The sequence below is a fragment of the Pinus tabuliformis genome, chromosome 6 (genome assembly GCF_031772625.1).
Source record: "Pinus tabuliformis cultivar Carrire ecotype Pingquan chromosome 6, CPIR1, whole genome shotgun sequence".
Lineage (NCBI taxonomy): Eukaryota > Viridiplantae > Streptophyta > Pinopsida > Pinales > Pinaceae > Pinus > Pinus tabuliformis.
The window spans coordinates 1,333,992,719-1,334,008,716 of NC_142292.1; the positions used below are offsets into that span (position 1 = coordinate 1,333,992,719).

Here is a 15,998-nt window from a genome sequence, read left to right on the forward strand (position 1 = left end):
TTAGCTTCTAATCTGGGCCGTTGAATATCAACAAGAAGATTATTTAAGGAGGCTTGAGGGTCATTTGGAAAACACACACTGAGTTCAGAAGTTCGATTTTCTGAAACAAAGCAGCTGCCGAGAGAATTTCGATAGTGAGCTTTTACAATGAGGGACAAGGATAGTTTGGTTGGAGAATCTTCTCCTGAGCCAAGGATACGCATCAGAGAGGCAGAGAGACACCAGAAGGAGGCAGCACAGTACCCAAGAGGGGTTGACACTGAGCCAGAAGGGCTCACGCAGAGGCAGCGCAGTCCTCCAAACAAAAGTCCGAAAATTTGTTGGGGTTTGATGTTCTGAGCTAGGAGGGTTGACATCAAAGCTCCGAGAGAGCAAATCGATCCAGTGTTGAGGTGACGCAGTGCCAAATAGGCTGACGCAGGGCCCCGCAGGGGCAGCACAGAAGTAGCCAGGGAACTCGAAGTTCAGCTGCCGAATCAGCCAGGACTTGCTGGGTAGAGTGAGGTAATCTCACAAATTTCTCTTGCCAGACATATTTCTCTGTAACTGGATTGTCGAGAGGGAATCCAAAAGTTGTATTCAAAAAACTATTTCATAATAATAAAACCCTCAAATCTGTTGCACCGGTTTTCCTACATTAGGTTTTTCCGGGGACGTTTGTCTAAAAAGCATTGTGTCATTTGTGTGTATCTTTCTCTATTGTTCAGTTTCTTGTTTCAGCATATAATTTAATTGGTGTAGGCTGCAGTGTATTTATTTCGATGTTTTCCGTAGGAAACTACAAATAACTTGTTCATGTAAATCTAACAAGTAGGAGAAATATCATTAGTGCTGCAGTAGGAATTCCCGGGTTTAAGGAATTTTCACAGAAGATAGTCTGTGAAACCATATCCAAAATTTTGAAAACTGTGGGCAGGTGATTTCGACCAGTTCTTCTCATAATTTTTGATAATGCAGGCATAAAGCATTCTATGAGCCAAACGGGCATATCATGTATCTTACTAGACCTTTATAATCCTCACAATGATACAAATTATGCTGCAAAATACAACTCGCATTATTTTAATCTTCTTGCCATTCATTTCCATCCATTATATTTCTTCTTTGATTTCTCTTAAAACTTTCAGTAGAATACCATTTTCTTTCTTCTTACAATTTTGCAAAGAAGAAAATTGAAATAATGTATTTACATGGCATTCTCGATGACCATTTATTTATTGATAGACATTTAATTCCTAAAAGTATCTATGGAATTATCAAAGAAAAAAAGGAAACGTTTTGTGCTAAAGTCATAACCCTCATAGAGGGCTTATCTACAGATTTAAGTGTTCACAATATGTAATCTTACAAGTCATCTGAAATCTCAACCAGGAACTCTGAAATTGAGAGGAAGTCCCAGTGGCATTCATTGACCTGTGCAGATGCATGAATCCAACATAATAATAAGTTATTCTAAAGGATTATAACTGTTAAACAAATGTCAAAATCTTGAATATGTAAAAGAACAGATAGCCTAACATATTTACCAAATGCATCATGTAACAGATACTCATGTTCTGTTGCAACTTAATACACAAACACTTGATTATATTACAACTATGAAATGTCTGTACCTAACTTGCTAAAATATGCTTGTACAGGTCTCCCATAACTTTTGCAAATTCAGACATACAGAATAATAGTAGGGACAAAGACATCTAGAACAGAACAATAATCAACATAAAGGACTTTATCAAGTAAAAGAAATATAACATCCATGAGGCCTCTGCAAATATTAATTCAAGCCCTGAAGCCATCCCAAATGTTCTTCCACCTCAGTTATGATCATATATACAGATTCTCAAACTCCAAACCAAAAGAATGAAGGGAAGCCAATTTTAACAATAAATGTCCACTATAAGGTTCAAGAAAAGGAAACTCCAAACCAATAAATATAGTGTGTGTGTGTGTGTGTGTTTATTACCAAAAAAGACAACATGAAACTCAGTGGTTCTCTGCCAAACAACACCAGACTATGCAATTCTTTGACCAGAGTTAAACCAATCCTTTAGAAAGATCAAAGTGGTTTTCAACTGCACATATGGTCCATTTCAAATTAGATGATGCAGTCAAATCTGACCAAGGTTGTTGAAATTTGGAATAATCTAAGATTCAAGGCTTTAGTGCTCAGGATGTGTTGACAAAAAAGTGTGTCAAACTGACTAACAACAAACATAAATAGGTACGCAAGTGCTCATTTCTAATGTCTAATGTAAACTCCAGACTCCAGAGTAAGTTTCATTATTTCCAATAACAGTAGGTCATAATTCCAAGAAAAAAACACAATGGGATTAAAGATGATTTGCAAAATGTTAAATACAAAGTTAGTAATTAGAATTAGTAAACATCCATCAAAAGATCAAAGTAGTCTGAAGCTTGTGAGAACAGAACCTAGCATAATATGTAGCATGCGCACACCTCTGAACACTGGCATTCCTCATTGGATGTGTTACCCTCTCATTGGTATGACGAGACTGTGATCACATATGAGCAACTAGTACCAGCACCACTCTTCTAGTGGCATGAATGTTCCAATTCACATTGAATGCGAAAACTCCTCATCAATCATTCAAAGCACTGATTGATGACATCGTCAAATTTTGCTACATGATGGTTCAGTTTAGACAGCAAACTTGTTGAAGAAAGTGTATAGGTTCAGTCTTCATAAATCTAATTTTGATCTTTGTAATTGAAAAAGAAAAGAAATATTATTTTTGTAAATTGTAAAAATGAGTTTCTTGCTCATTTGATAGGTCAAGCACATGTTGAGTGCTTATAGGAAAGTCAAAGAGTCAATGTAATTGTTGAAAACCCATGTGGGCATGTTACACTATGTAACCCATGTAATTATGTCAAAGATATGTGTCAAAAGTGATCCTCCAAAGCAGAAGGACAAGTCTCCTCTTCAAGTCGGCTCAAAGAATGAATTTTGGTGCACTTGAAGTCAGTCGGCCTCACTAGCTCAAGTCGGCCTAATAGGAGGGACAGACTCCTATATATAGGACCATTTGACCTCAGAATAAGACCATCAAGTGATCTTTGAAATCAGCAAAGACAAAAGGGCTAGAAGAGGTGCGGAAAAGGCAAGAGAAGGGGTCTCTACTTCAGCGAAGAAGGAAGGATAGAAGGCCGAGTTTGGAAGGTTGATTTCAGGGCTAATTACAGTCACACATGCGAGGAAGAAGAGGCTCATTCTGCTGCAATTTCAGACATGCTATTACAGTCATGCAAAGAGGCTTGTTTGGGCTAGCTAAGTAGGCCTCTCACTCCAGCGAAGGAAGAAAATACTCAAGTGAACGAAGAGAGTATGAAAAGCTGCAATCCTTGAAGGTATCCTCCTCACGTGCAAAGAAAAGGAAGACATACTGCTGCTGTTCCAGATCTGCAACCACAGTGAAGAAAAGAGAGCTCCGTTGGGTTAGTAAAAGGTGTTGATTTGGGGTAGTATCGGATGCGCTCTAAGCCTCAAATTTTGCAGGGAGGCTTGGGCACATGTATTCCAGAGAACCCAGAAAGCATTTTGGAATATTCCACCCAGAAATGATTTTTTAAAAATAATTTTATTGGGGTTCCTAAGTCTAAACTTAGGAAAATTAAAATATTAATGGGTATTAATCTAATCATGGGTGAAACTTTTAGAAAGAGACACGGATCAAGCAAAAACAATTTGAGCCTTTCATTAAAATTTAATCTAGGTCGTTGGTTGTCCAACGGGAAGATATAAGAAAGTCGTTGGTTGTCCAATGGGAAGATATAAGAAGGGGCTTCAGGGTCATTTGGAAGACACACTAAGAGATCAAGAAAATCAATTTTCTAAAGTGAGAAGTTCTCAGGAGGAAAAATTGATTCAGGAGATTTCTTGCAGCAAAGGGGCAGTGAGAATCCGGAAGAAGGAATTCCCGGAGAGTACAAGGCAGCGGGAGGACAGAAAGACGTCCAGAGGAAGGCTGAAGCTGGCCTACGCAGTGCTGATGCAAAGACAGCATAGTCCTTGAGGGGAAGTCGAGTTTCCTGCTAAGGGAAGTCAAGTTTCAATTGCCGGAAACCGGGGTGTGAGTCGAAGAGGCAGAAGTTCGATTTTCTCAGCTAGCAGAGGATCCAAAAGAGGGGCAGTGTAATACCCAGCAAGGGTGATGCAGAAACTATCAGAAGTGACACAGTTCTGCGCAGAGGGTGACGCAAAGCCTCAAGATCAGTCATTGATTCTTCCAGTGACAGGGTGAGATCATTTCATGAGTCTTTTGTTAAGTATTCTCTTTGTATTGGATTGCTAGTTGAGCATCCTAGAATTGTACTTAGATTTTCTCCTGCATAATAATAAAACCCTCAGAGCTGCTGCACCGGTTTTCCCGTATTAGGTTTTTCCAGGGACTTCTATCCAAAAATAACGGTATCCTATGTGTTTCTATTTTCCTTGCTCAGTTTCTATGTTTCAGAATCATATTTAATTTGGTGTAAGTTGCTTCAGTAATGTAATTTACGATCTAGGTGAAGTAGATTCAGCTGGTTGCAGTAAGGTTCCAAAGATTGTTAGATCTAGGAATTTCCACATCGTATCAGAGTTGTTGATGTGAAACAGGGAAGAGCAAATCTAGCACTGAAGCAAGGGCCAACTTGGTGCAGTAAGCAGTAGTTCAAATCCCCAGAAGGATTGCGCAATTCTAGCCAGGAGGGATATATTTCCGTAGGTGTCTCTCTCTGAGTGAGCTGACAGAGAGGTAAGACTGCCAGATTTAGAATTTGTCAAAGCAAAAGGAGACACACAGAGCATCAGCGCAGAGCTAGAGGGATGCAATTTTCTGCAAGCTAAGTGTTGGGCAGAAAAGTCGTTGGAAGGAAGACACAAATCGCATAGTGAGGGAATACTTCCTCAATGATCTCTTGTCGAGGAAAACAGTATTTCTCATTTGCTAAGCAGCAAAGGAGAAGCAGCATACCAACTCTATCAGGGAGTGTGTAAGCAAGCCTAGAAGCTACGTAGTAGGGAGAAAGAGGGAGTTGTTCGACAGTTTTCGGAAGATATGGCAACCAGTGGCTTGACGGATCAGGATAGGTTGGACGGGGCCTCCAACTATGTCATCTCGAAGGCTAGAATGCATTTCCTTCTAGATGAGCATGCCCTCAAGATGTATGTTGATAGTGTGGTAGCTATCCCTGCGGATGCAGATCTGCTGAACAAGGATAGAGCTGAGATGACAAAAGCGAAGAAGATGATCCTCAATGGAGTCAAGGATCATGTTGTATGTCATGTTGCTTGCAGAGGGACTGTTAAGGAATGTGGGATGCCTTGGCCACATTGTATCAGGGATCTTCCGAGCAGCGGAAGATGTACTTAGAACAGATGTTGGGATTTGTGCAGATGCGGAAGGGAGAACGTGTGGATCCATTCCTCACGAAACTGAAGGAGACCTGTGATGAGTTGTCGGCTACGGGGCACACACCTCAGGATTCGAAGTTCGTGAGACTAGCTCTAAATTTCGTCTCGGATGAATGGTAAGTCTTTGTCCAAAGTATTCTGGGCAGAGAAGCATTGTCAAATTGGGACGAGATGTGGGCAGCTCTAAAACAAGAAGAGTTGAGGAGAGACTCAATCAAGGTCAAACTTGACGGAAGCAGCAGCAATAGTGGGTCGAAGCCCAAAGTAGAGGAGGATAACATAGCCCTTGCATCAAAGGAACAGCAGGGCAATAGAGACGAAAGAAGGACGTCTCCAAGGTGAAATGTTTTAGATGTGGCGAGATGGGCCACTATGCATCCCAGTGTCCTTTGAAGAAAAAAGACAAGGATGAGAAGCATGATCCTAAGGTTGCAGCCACAGAGATTGAACAGGAGGAGGAGCTCGCCATGACAGCCAATATACCTCTAGGAGGGAGGTCGGCTGATATAGAACTGTAGTTCGATAGAGCTACAGATGGGTAGAATCCTTGACGAACCCACCCCTTGGATCATCACCTTGCTATGAGAGCCCATGATCAGTAGTAGCAGGATGGAGGAGTTTTCAGTTGGTGCCATGGAGTGTTAATTCGACAGACGCAGTAGTTAGTAGTGCCAGAAAGTGAGTAGCGCAAATCAGAGAGGCAGCAGTGCGTGGAGGCACAATGCAGAGCTTCAGCAGCGCAATGGCTTCAGAAGATAGCGTGGGACTAGCAGCAGTCAAGCTTTCAGCACCAAGGTGTATCCATGAGTTACTTATCCAGTTTTTGGTGTTTTCAGTTGCTTCTCTCAGTCGCTGAGTTACAGTACGGATGCAGTGTTAGCAATGGGAGTGCTAGCAGCATAGCAGATGTAGCAATTGAGAGGGAGTTGTAGTACAGATATAGCACTAGCAGTGGCAGTGTCAAAGGCAACAGTATAGTTGCAGCAGCATCGCAGTATTTGGTGGACAGCATGTCAGACATCAGCAGCGTAGAGGACGATGCTTCAGAGTCAGGGCAATATGCAGTAGCAATGTATTGCTAGAGCACATTCCTCGCTAAGAGGGAGTGTTGATTTGGGGTAGCATCGGATGTGCTCTAAGCCTCAAATTTTGTAGGGAGGCTTGGGCACATGTATTCCAAGAACCCGAAAAGCGTTTTGGGAAATTCCACCCTAAAGTGATTTTATTAAAATAATTGATATGTTGAATGGGGTTCCTAAGTCTAAACTTAGGAAAATTAAAAAATTAATGGGTATTAATCTAATCATGGGTGAAATTTCTAGAAGAAGACACGGATCAAGCCAAAACGATCTGAGCCTTTGATTAAGATTTAATCAAGGTCGTTGGTTGTCCAACAGGAAGATATAAGAAGGGGCTTGAGGGTCATTTGGAACATTTTTTTTAAAAACGGCCAGCTCGAAACCGACTAATCCGAGTTGATCCGAGCCAGACCTCCCAGCATTGACCCGACCTAGGAAACAGTTCGGTCGGGCGAGTTAATACCGAGCCAATCGGGTTGTCTAACAACTAGGCTGACTCGGTATTAACTTGGCCGGCTCGGCTGAGTCCGTAATAACTCGGTCGGGTTGCGTATAGCACCCCAGTAACCCATAAAAACTGCATTTTTTTTAAAATGTTATGTGTGGGGGACTCCAAACCAGTTTATTTTTTGTTTATTTGGTCTTTGGGGTCCATTCCCCTCTCCTAAACCCTATTTAACTCGCACAACCCCTCTCATTTCCTCACAACCATCTCATGCATTTGAGTGAGAATTTCAATGAGAGTTTGTGAGGAGTTATTGAGTTTGTTTTTGAAGCAGCAATGAGGAGTCTTAGGCAAGCATTGTAGCCAAAGTGAGGAGCTTCTTAGACAGCCATTTCGAGCAACATTGAGGAGTTGGTTTCTTGGAGCAAGCTTGAGGAGGCAGCTTGTGCCTGGAGGTATTTTTTTTCACTTGTAGAAATATGTTTTTGCTTATTAAATTTTATGTGCAAATCTGGAAATCCTACAGAGTGTTTTTTGTGAAAGAAATGGACATTGAATCAATGTTTTTTTTTTTTTTTTCATTTTCAGATTTTCTGTTTTCATTTCCAAGTCAAAAAATGGCACCTAGAGTGAAAGATGTTGCTTGGGCATATGTTGAAATGGTTGATAGTCAAATGCATTGCAAATTTTTCCATAGGAAAATTAAGGAAGGTCCTGGGAGCATTAATAGGCTGAAACAACACTTGGTGGGGATTAAAGGCCAAATTACTCCATGTACCTCACTAGAAATTGGGGAGATTAAGAAGGATTTGTTAGTGAGCTTTGAGAAGTTTAAAGAAGATAAGGCTAGGCAAAAAGAGTTAGAGGCTGAAATTGGGAGGAAGAGGAATATACAAAAATGTTGGCTACCAACCCCCATTTTGATTTTGAGGGTTCTTCCTCTATCCCTTGTACTGATGCATCCAACCCCTTCCGATATTTTCCTCCCTCTTTTGAGTCTATTCAAGAAAATGGAATGGGTAAAATGAAAAAGGGTGATATGAATATCAAAAGTTATTTCACTCCCTCCTCTCCATCAGATGCACATGGTCTTCAAGCTAGTAGAAGTCAAATGCAACCCACTTTAGATGACCATTGGAAGAAAGAATTGAGGGAGATTGCTTGTGATTACATAGCTAGATGGTGGTATGATGTTGATATCCCCTTCAATGCTTCCTGTTCACCACATGATGCGCCTATGTTTGATGCCATACATGCTGCTGGAAAAGGCTTCAAAGGCCCTACTATGCATAAGCTAAGGGGGTATCGTTTGCAGAAAGAAATTTTATCCATCACTGACTATTTGAAAGATTTCAAGGACTCGTGGGCAAGAACAAGATGTACCATCATGTCAGATGGATGGACTGATCAAAGAAACCGTACCATCATAAACTTTCTTATCTTCTGCCCACAGGGAACCGTGTTTCTAAAACAGTTGATGCATCTAATAAGGTCAAAGATGGGCAATTGTTGTTTCAGCTATTGGATGAGGTTGTTGAGGAGGTGGGGGTGGCTAATGTTGTTCAAGTCATCACAGATAATGCCTCTAACTATGTTCTTGCTAGTAAACTATTAGAGGAAAAACACGGGACCATCTTTTGGACCCCATGTGCTGCACATTACATAGACCTCATGCTTGAGGATATTGGCAAATTAGATTGGGTCAAAAACATAGTAGATCATGCCAAAAGCATAACAAAATTTATCTACAATCATCCATGGATTTTGAGCCTGATGAGGAAACAGACAGGGGGCAGGAATATTATTAGGCCTGCCATCACTAGATTTGCTACTCATTTTTTGACATTGCAATCTATGCTTTCACAACTTAGAAACTTGCAAAATATTTTTTTCCAGTGAAGAATGGAGTCAAAGCCAGTGGTCTCACAAACTGGAAGGCAAAGAAGTGAAAAAGAAAGTTAATGAAGACATATTTTGGAGAAAGGCGACAGAGATTGTGAAGCTTGCTGAGCCACTGGTTAAGGTGTTGCGGTTGGTGGATGGGGAAAGGTTGGCTATGGGCTTCATTTATGAGGCTATGGATCAAGCAAAGGAGCAAATAAAGAGGGCATACAAGGATAAAGTGGCCAAGTATGGGCTCATTTGGGCAATCATTGATGAAAGATGGAACAATCAACTCCATCGCCCTATACATGCAGCTGGGTATTTTTTGAACCCACGGTATCATTATAAAGCTAAGGCGACTGGAGCTTTGAGAGGGGAGGTTAGAGATGGATTGATTGACTGAATTGATCGCATGATCCCATTGGAGTGTGATCAGCTGGAGATACACCGATAGGTCACAACCTTCAACACTGCCTCAGGTACCTTTGGGAAGAACCTAGAAAAGATTGCAAAGGGAAGCAGATGATCCAGGTAAACAAAAATTTCAATTTTCAAATTCTTAATACTTATTTTGTTAAATCGTTTATCATTTGAAAGTTGGATATAATTTGTAATTTTGTTAAGCTAACTCATTACACTCCTATGTTTTTTGTAGCACAATGGTGGGAGGCTTTTGGTAGCCATTGCCCAGAATTGCAGAAGTTTGCAATTCGTATTTTGAGTCAAACTTGTAGTGCTACTAGGTGTGAGCGCAATTGGTCTGTCTTTGAGAGGATTCACACAAAGAAGAGAAACGGTTTGGATCAAAAACGGTTAAATGATCTAGTATATGTCCAATATAACCTCCGGCTCAGGCGCGACCAATTGTTGAACAAAAGACCTGATTCAGATCCCATTGTGTTGGAAGACATTGATCCAACATCAGAGTGGGTAGTGGAGAGTCATCCAGTAGAGTTTGCTTCTGATGAGGATATTGATTATGACTTACAGATGATAGCATCGCTCAAACATAATGTTCAGTTGAATGCAAATCCTGATCCACTTGTACCAGCCTCGGCCTCAGAGCTAGCAAGTCCTCCAATTGCAGATGCTTCCTCTGCTCAGCCACGACAGAAGCGCATATATCGTCTATCTCATCTTGTAGCTACTGCACAGCCTACTAGTGCTACCACTTCTACAATTGCAGTTGGAGATAATGATGAGGAGGAGCCATGGGGCCCCCTATCTGACCCTGATGATGATCCAGAGATTGATCCACACGATCTTGGCTCCTCTGGCAGTAGCTAGTAGTACTGGTCATAGTTTACTTTTGTTGTAGAGGTCATTTCTAGCCTCCTTGGTTATGTGTTTTTGTTTTGATCTCTATATCATGATCATGTATGTATTGGACAGTGCACTGGGTGCCATTTTGATATAATGGATATATAATGAATACCTGGCTGTAATCCATTCGAATTAGAGGTAACACAAAGTTATAGTACTGAAACAATCACTGAGGTAATTTCAATCCTTCGCCCAAGAGATAGCCAGCACTTAATTGTCGCTAAGATGCCCTTAACTGTAACCATGGCTCTGATACCATGTTGAAAATTAGGGTAGGGCAGACATTATTTTAAATTCTCTCCATGATTACTACTTGTGTAACTATTATTGTTGTCCTTTATTATTTATGTCTAGTAGCACTAAACGCAATATCAATATTTGGCATAAACGCAATATCAATAGTTTATTATTTTTGTGAACACCATTCAAGTTTGCAATTTCAAAGTTAAAAAACAAACATGTCAAAGAAATTGGATCCTTTCTGGGAATATGGTGAACCTAATGCTCCGAATGATAGACTCAACTTGACTTGCAAGTTGTGTGGCCACCCTATGTTCGGGGGGGTGTACAGGTTGAAGTATCACCTTGCACAAATCCCTAGAAAAGATGTGGGGCCTTGTACAAATACAAATACTGAACTCATCCAAAAAGCCATGAAAGCATTGGAAAATTTAGACCAGAGTAGAGAGGCCAAAGAAGAAATCAAAAGGCAACTAAAAAGGTCAGCCATCTATTAGTTCAATGCTAAAAAGAACTGAGAAAGAACAAGCTAACAAGTTGCTGGCAAAATTTCTCCTCTGGAGTGATATTCCTTTCAGCATTGTAAGGAATAATCCATTTCTCCAGCTTGCTGTTGATGCTATTGCAAGTGTTGGCCCAGGGTACAAAATCCCTTCTTATCATGATTTCAGAGGCCAGATTCTTCAAAATGAAAAGCGTCACTGCACCCAAATATTGGAGGATTTTAGGGCATCATGGACACAAACAGGATGCACTGTTATGTCAGATGGTTGGACTGACCAAAAGGGGAGAACCCTTCTAAACTTCTTGGTTAGTTGTCTCAAGGGAACTATGTTTATCAAATATGTTGATGCATCTGCACAAATCAAAGATGCAAAAACTTTATGTGATTTGCTAGATGTGTTTATTTTGGAGGTGGGTGCAGAAAATGTTGTCCAAGTCATAACGAACAATGCTGCAAATTATGTTGTTGCTGGCAGGATGCTTATGGACAGGCACCCTACTTTATTTTGGACACCTTGTGCTGCACACTGTATTGATTTGATGTTGGAGGACATAGGGAAAATTCCCTTTGTCAAAGATATTATTGATTCATCCAAAAGCATTACAAAATTTATATACAACCATACATCTGTGCTTAGCTTGATGAGAAGATTCACCAACAACAAAGAGTTGGTGCACCCCGCCATTACACGGTTTGCCACCAGTTTCATATCTCTTCAATCCCTCTTGAATTCTATGTGGGATGTGAAGAGAATATTTCTTTCAGAGGAGTGGCGTGCTTCGCGAATGAGCCGCAAACCAGAGGGAGAGGCCGTATGCAGACTAGTTTCATACCAGGAAGACTTCTGGGCGGGAGTGCAGGAGGTGTGCACCGTTACTGAACCTTTGGTAAAGGTTCTTCGGTTGGTTGATGGTGAGAAGCCCACAATGGGCTATTTGTATGAGGCCATGGACAGGGCCAAAGAAGCCATTCAGACCTACTATGATGGTAAGGGAGATGATGGGTTTCAGAGACAACTCCTATGGGGATTGATTGATGAGCGATGAAACAACACACTCCATCGTCCCATTCATGCTACTGGGCTTTTCCTGAACCCTGCATTTTCTTACGCATGTGGGTTTGATTTTGATGCTGAGATCATGGACGGATTCTTATCCTGTGTCCAGAAGATGGTGCGATCTCCAGAACAACGTATAGAGATCTCTAAACAAATTGAGACATATAGGATGGCAGGTGGCACATTTGGCTTTGAGATGGCTCTCACTGGTAGGATGATTAAAATGCCAGGTATTTTTTAGTTTGTAACTTTGTTTCAAATTTCATTGTCTCTTCAAATTCCATTTTTTTCTTATGTTTATTTAAAATTTTATTTGTAATTTTGTTGTAGATGCATGGTGGAAAATGTATGGTGGCAGGGTACCCCTTTTGCAAAAGCTTGCCATTCGCATCCTCAGCAAAACATGTAGCTCCTCAGGATGTGAGCGCAACTGGAGTGTATTTGAAAAAATCACAACAAGAAGTGCAATAGGTTAACACTTAAACATTTAAAATATTGCAAATTTCCAAATAAATTTTTGAATTCATTAAACTATTTTTTTTAATTATTAATTATTATTTCATGATCTTTGTACAAGTTGGAGTCCCAACGACTTAATGACATGGTCTACGTCTACTACAATCTTCGATTGTGGGTGAGGCAACTTGAGAGGACACCTGATGTGGATGCCATCTCATTGGATGGGATTGACACCACTGCTACATGGAGGGTTGAGGCCGAGAGGCCTCTCATGGAGTCTGCTGATGATTGGTTAGTGCAGGATGTAGTGGAGGAGGAGGTGACACCACCTGCCCGGGCTACCACTGCCACCAATAGAGGACATGGTCTACCTCCTTTAGCTCCTACTTCTAGTTCTTCAGCTTCTAGAGCACATCAGACTCCACTGCCATCTCCACCAGCATCTACATCTAGAGGGAAAGGGAAAGTTGTGGCATTTTCTCACAAGAGGGGTGTTAACCACTACTGGTCAACTGCCCATGCAGTACACCTCCTTTCTGTTGGCAGAGAGGGGTAGCTCCTGAGCAGCATGTCCGTGCCATCCTGCCATCATCAGCAGTTTGATCTTTTTGATTGTAAACCCAGTCTGCATGTATTAACTGCAAATAATCTTGGCAGACATGAAGTCATGTATGTAATTTGCCTAGGTGGACCTAACTTTCTGATGATAATCTACGTCCCGGAAGGTTTTTTGTCTCACCGATCCACGGATCGGCAGAGTTTTCCTTCAAACCTGACCCCAAAGCCGGGATTGATTTTGTCATTTGAACTTTAGGAGAATCCTAGTGTGTTGATCTGCTAGATTATCGTTGTGTCGCAGAGCTGGGTGTTTTGTGAGGGTCTGTATTAAATGGGTTTGTCCCTTAAGATGTAATTTTGTAAAAGTCATGATGTAATGTGTCCTGAGGGTCGAGAAATGTTTTAAATCCCCTCATGAGTCCTAAGTCCTAGGTCCTAGGTGATGTTTCCGAAGGTTTAGTTCAGTGATCCATTTTAAAATGAATTAAAAAATTAAAAAATGAATAAAAATAATAAAATAATGAAAAATAATAAAAAAATTAAAAAAATCAAGCAAAAACCCTAACTAATAAAATAATAATATTTTAAGTGAATAAATCGATGGATGAGATCAAGAGATGTCTTGATCCTCATCAACGGTCGAGATCATTTCTACATGGATCACTCGAACTAGCCGTTAGGATCATTTCCTTTATATAGGGTCTTAGGGGGTCATTTCAATTCATCTGATCTGTGAGTCTGTACTGAGAAAGCTCTCTTGTAATCTGATTTTCTAATTAATAAAAAAGACTTTGGGGTTCAAAACTGGCTGGTGTTACTCTCCGGAATTGCTGTGAGATCTTTAATTTTCTGCATATTTCAGTTTTCAGCCATTAATCATAGCTTGTTTTTAGAGTAGTGTGAGCACAGGTATCTTGTTCACCTGCTAGGGTTTGAGGGCTGCTAGGGTTTCTGAAATAATGGCAGGTATCTCCATTATTTCCTGAGATCTAGCAGCTTTCTCTCTCTCTTTGCTGATGGTTGCTTGAGATGTGCAGGAAAACATTTTTTGAAGGAAATTTTGTGGGCGTTCGGGGAAGTTCTCGGCTGAACCAGCCAACTCCCGCAAGCACTTTTTGTGCAGAGCCCAGCTGATTGTTCCCTGGGTTAATCATTTAAAGTTTCTTTTCTGTTTTACATTGAGAGATTTTCTTTCTGTTCACAGTGAAGTTCAAAAAATTTCTGATATACTGAAAACATTACTGCAATTATTGTCAAATCTGGCATTTCAGGGGCCAAATCTGTAAATTATTAAGCTGTCCTAGGGTTTTAATTTTTCTGATCTAGTTTTTCTTTTTTTTTTAATTTTTTGTTTTACACAGTTTTCTATAGGGTTTTGTCTCTTTGCATTTACAGGAACAGGGTCTCTCCAGAGGTATTTTCAAATAGCTTCCTGCCACCAACAGAAATAGAGGAGGGTCCTCTCTGCGTATGCACAAGGAATCATCCCCATCTGCCACCAAACGAAACTGCTGAATCTGCAATAAACGGATCTAAAAAAAGCTGTCGTCCAGGGTATCCGCAGACAGCTCCATATAAAAAAACAAACCAACTTTAAAAGCCGCTGTCTGAGCACTGGAAATTGCAAACGATTTTTCATCAGCCGTCGAGAAGGTTTCAAGTTTCACTTCGATTTCTCTGATACGTGCGTGGGCATGACTGCGAGTTATCAACAGGCATCAGGGTTACGATTTTTCTTTTATCCGTCTGGCGTCTGCATCATCGTTCCATTCAAAGCGTGGTTTACGTCTTGGCCTGCGTATTCAAGCCATCGTCCAGTCATTTTGCATCAGAAATTCAACACGACGTTCATCTGCCGGCTAAGGTTACATGCCACTCGATTTATCTCAGGTCGATTCGTTAAACTCGTGGTTTGACTGCTATATTCATATGCCCAAGTAGTTTTACGATGCTGTGTGCTTATTTGAAAACGCGTGGGTTTGTTTTGACGGCTAGGGTTCACTGTAACATCCGTTGGCATTTTTGATTTGATGCGTTTTGAATTTTTTTTTATTTCATGTTAATAGGCATAGGTTAACTTTGATTTTTGTATAGTTAGTTTTCATAAAATAAAAAAAAAAAGAGAAAAGGGGATAGCGTAGGTATATTTTGGGTATCGTAGTTTAAGTTTTATTAATTTTTATTTTTATTTTTTTTTAAGCTTTAGATTTTAGCTTAGATTTAAAATTCATTTTTATTTTAGTTTAGTTTTAAGTTTTGATCTAGATTTTAATTAGATTTCATTTTTAGTTCTTAGATTTTAGTTTTAAATTTGATTTAAATTTAGTTTTACTTTTGCTTTTAAATATGAAAAATAAAAATAAAAAAATATTTCTTTTGGCTTAAGTTTTATTTAGATTTTGGATTTATGTTTTAGGATTTATTTTATTTAGAGTTTAATTTTTTAGAGATTTAGATTTAAATTTATTTTTAGTAGTTCATTTTATCTTCTCATAAAAAATAAAAAATTGAAAAAAGATTTAAAAAATTTAAAAATAAATAAATAAATAAATAAAAATTTTGTGGGAATTTATTTTTGCAAGTCTCAGGAGCTTTCACGTTATATGTTTTATGCTGAAATCTAAAGTTTTCAAGCCGAGATGCGAAATTGATATCTGGTTGATGGTTTATGATTCTCGTGGTGATTTAAAGTATTCATCTTTTCAAATTTTTAGCTGCTGGATATCGTTTTTGGTCATTCTAAGAGCATTGTGTTTTTAGCTGATGATAGATGATTGTTGTTCATGGTCCATCTTTTTATATCACTTAACAAGTAATCATTTTAATAACAATCTCTTAAGGCACTGGTCTGCTAAATTAACCAAATCCATCGAGCCCTTTTTATATCGTATCTCGTGTTTCCCAACCAACTGGTCGACAGTTGGCCTCATCATCTCACAGGGACTACCCCCCTTAGCCGCGGGAAACGGGCTTAAATGGAGGGATCGGGGATCAGAGTGACAGCCCCCGGTCTGAGCGTTGTCGTGTCAATC

The 15,998-nt window shown here is 40.0% G+C and overlaps 1 protein-coding gene across 2 annotated transcripts in view; it reads right to left on the bottom strand.

The window, feature by feature from the left end:
• Positions 1 to 15,998, bottom strand: part of LOC149263519 (ATP synthase subunit B) — a 372,029-nt gene that overhangs the window by 97,115 nt on the left and 258,916 nt on the right. The window contains exon 10 of one of the 2 annotated variants that reach the window (XM_089426453.1): positions 1,349 to 1,413. The exons of the other annotated variant lie outside the window; for it this stretch is intronic. Within the exon in view, the coding sequence (XP_089282579.1) occupies positions 1,349 to 1,413 (65 nt within the window). The remainder of the gene's footprint in view (positions 1 to 1,348; positions 1,414 to 15,998) is intronic. 2 annotated transcript variants of the gene reach the window in all.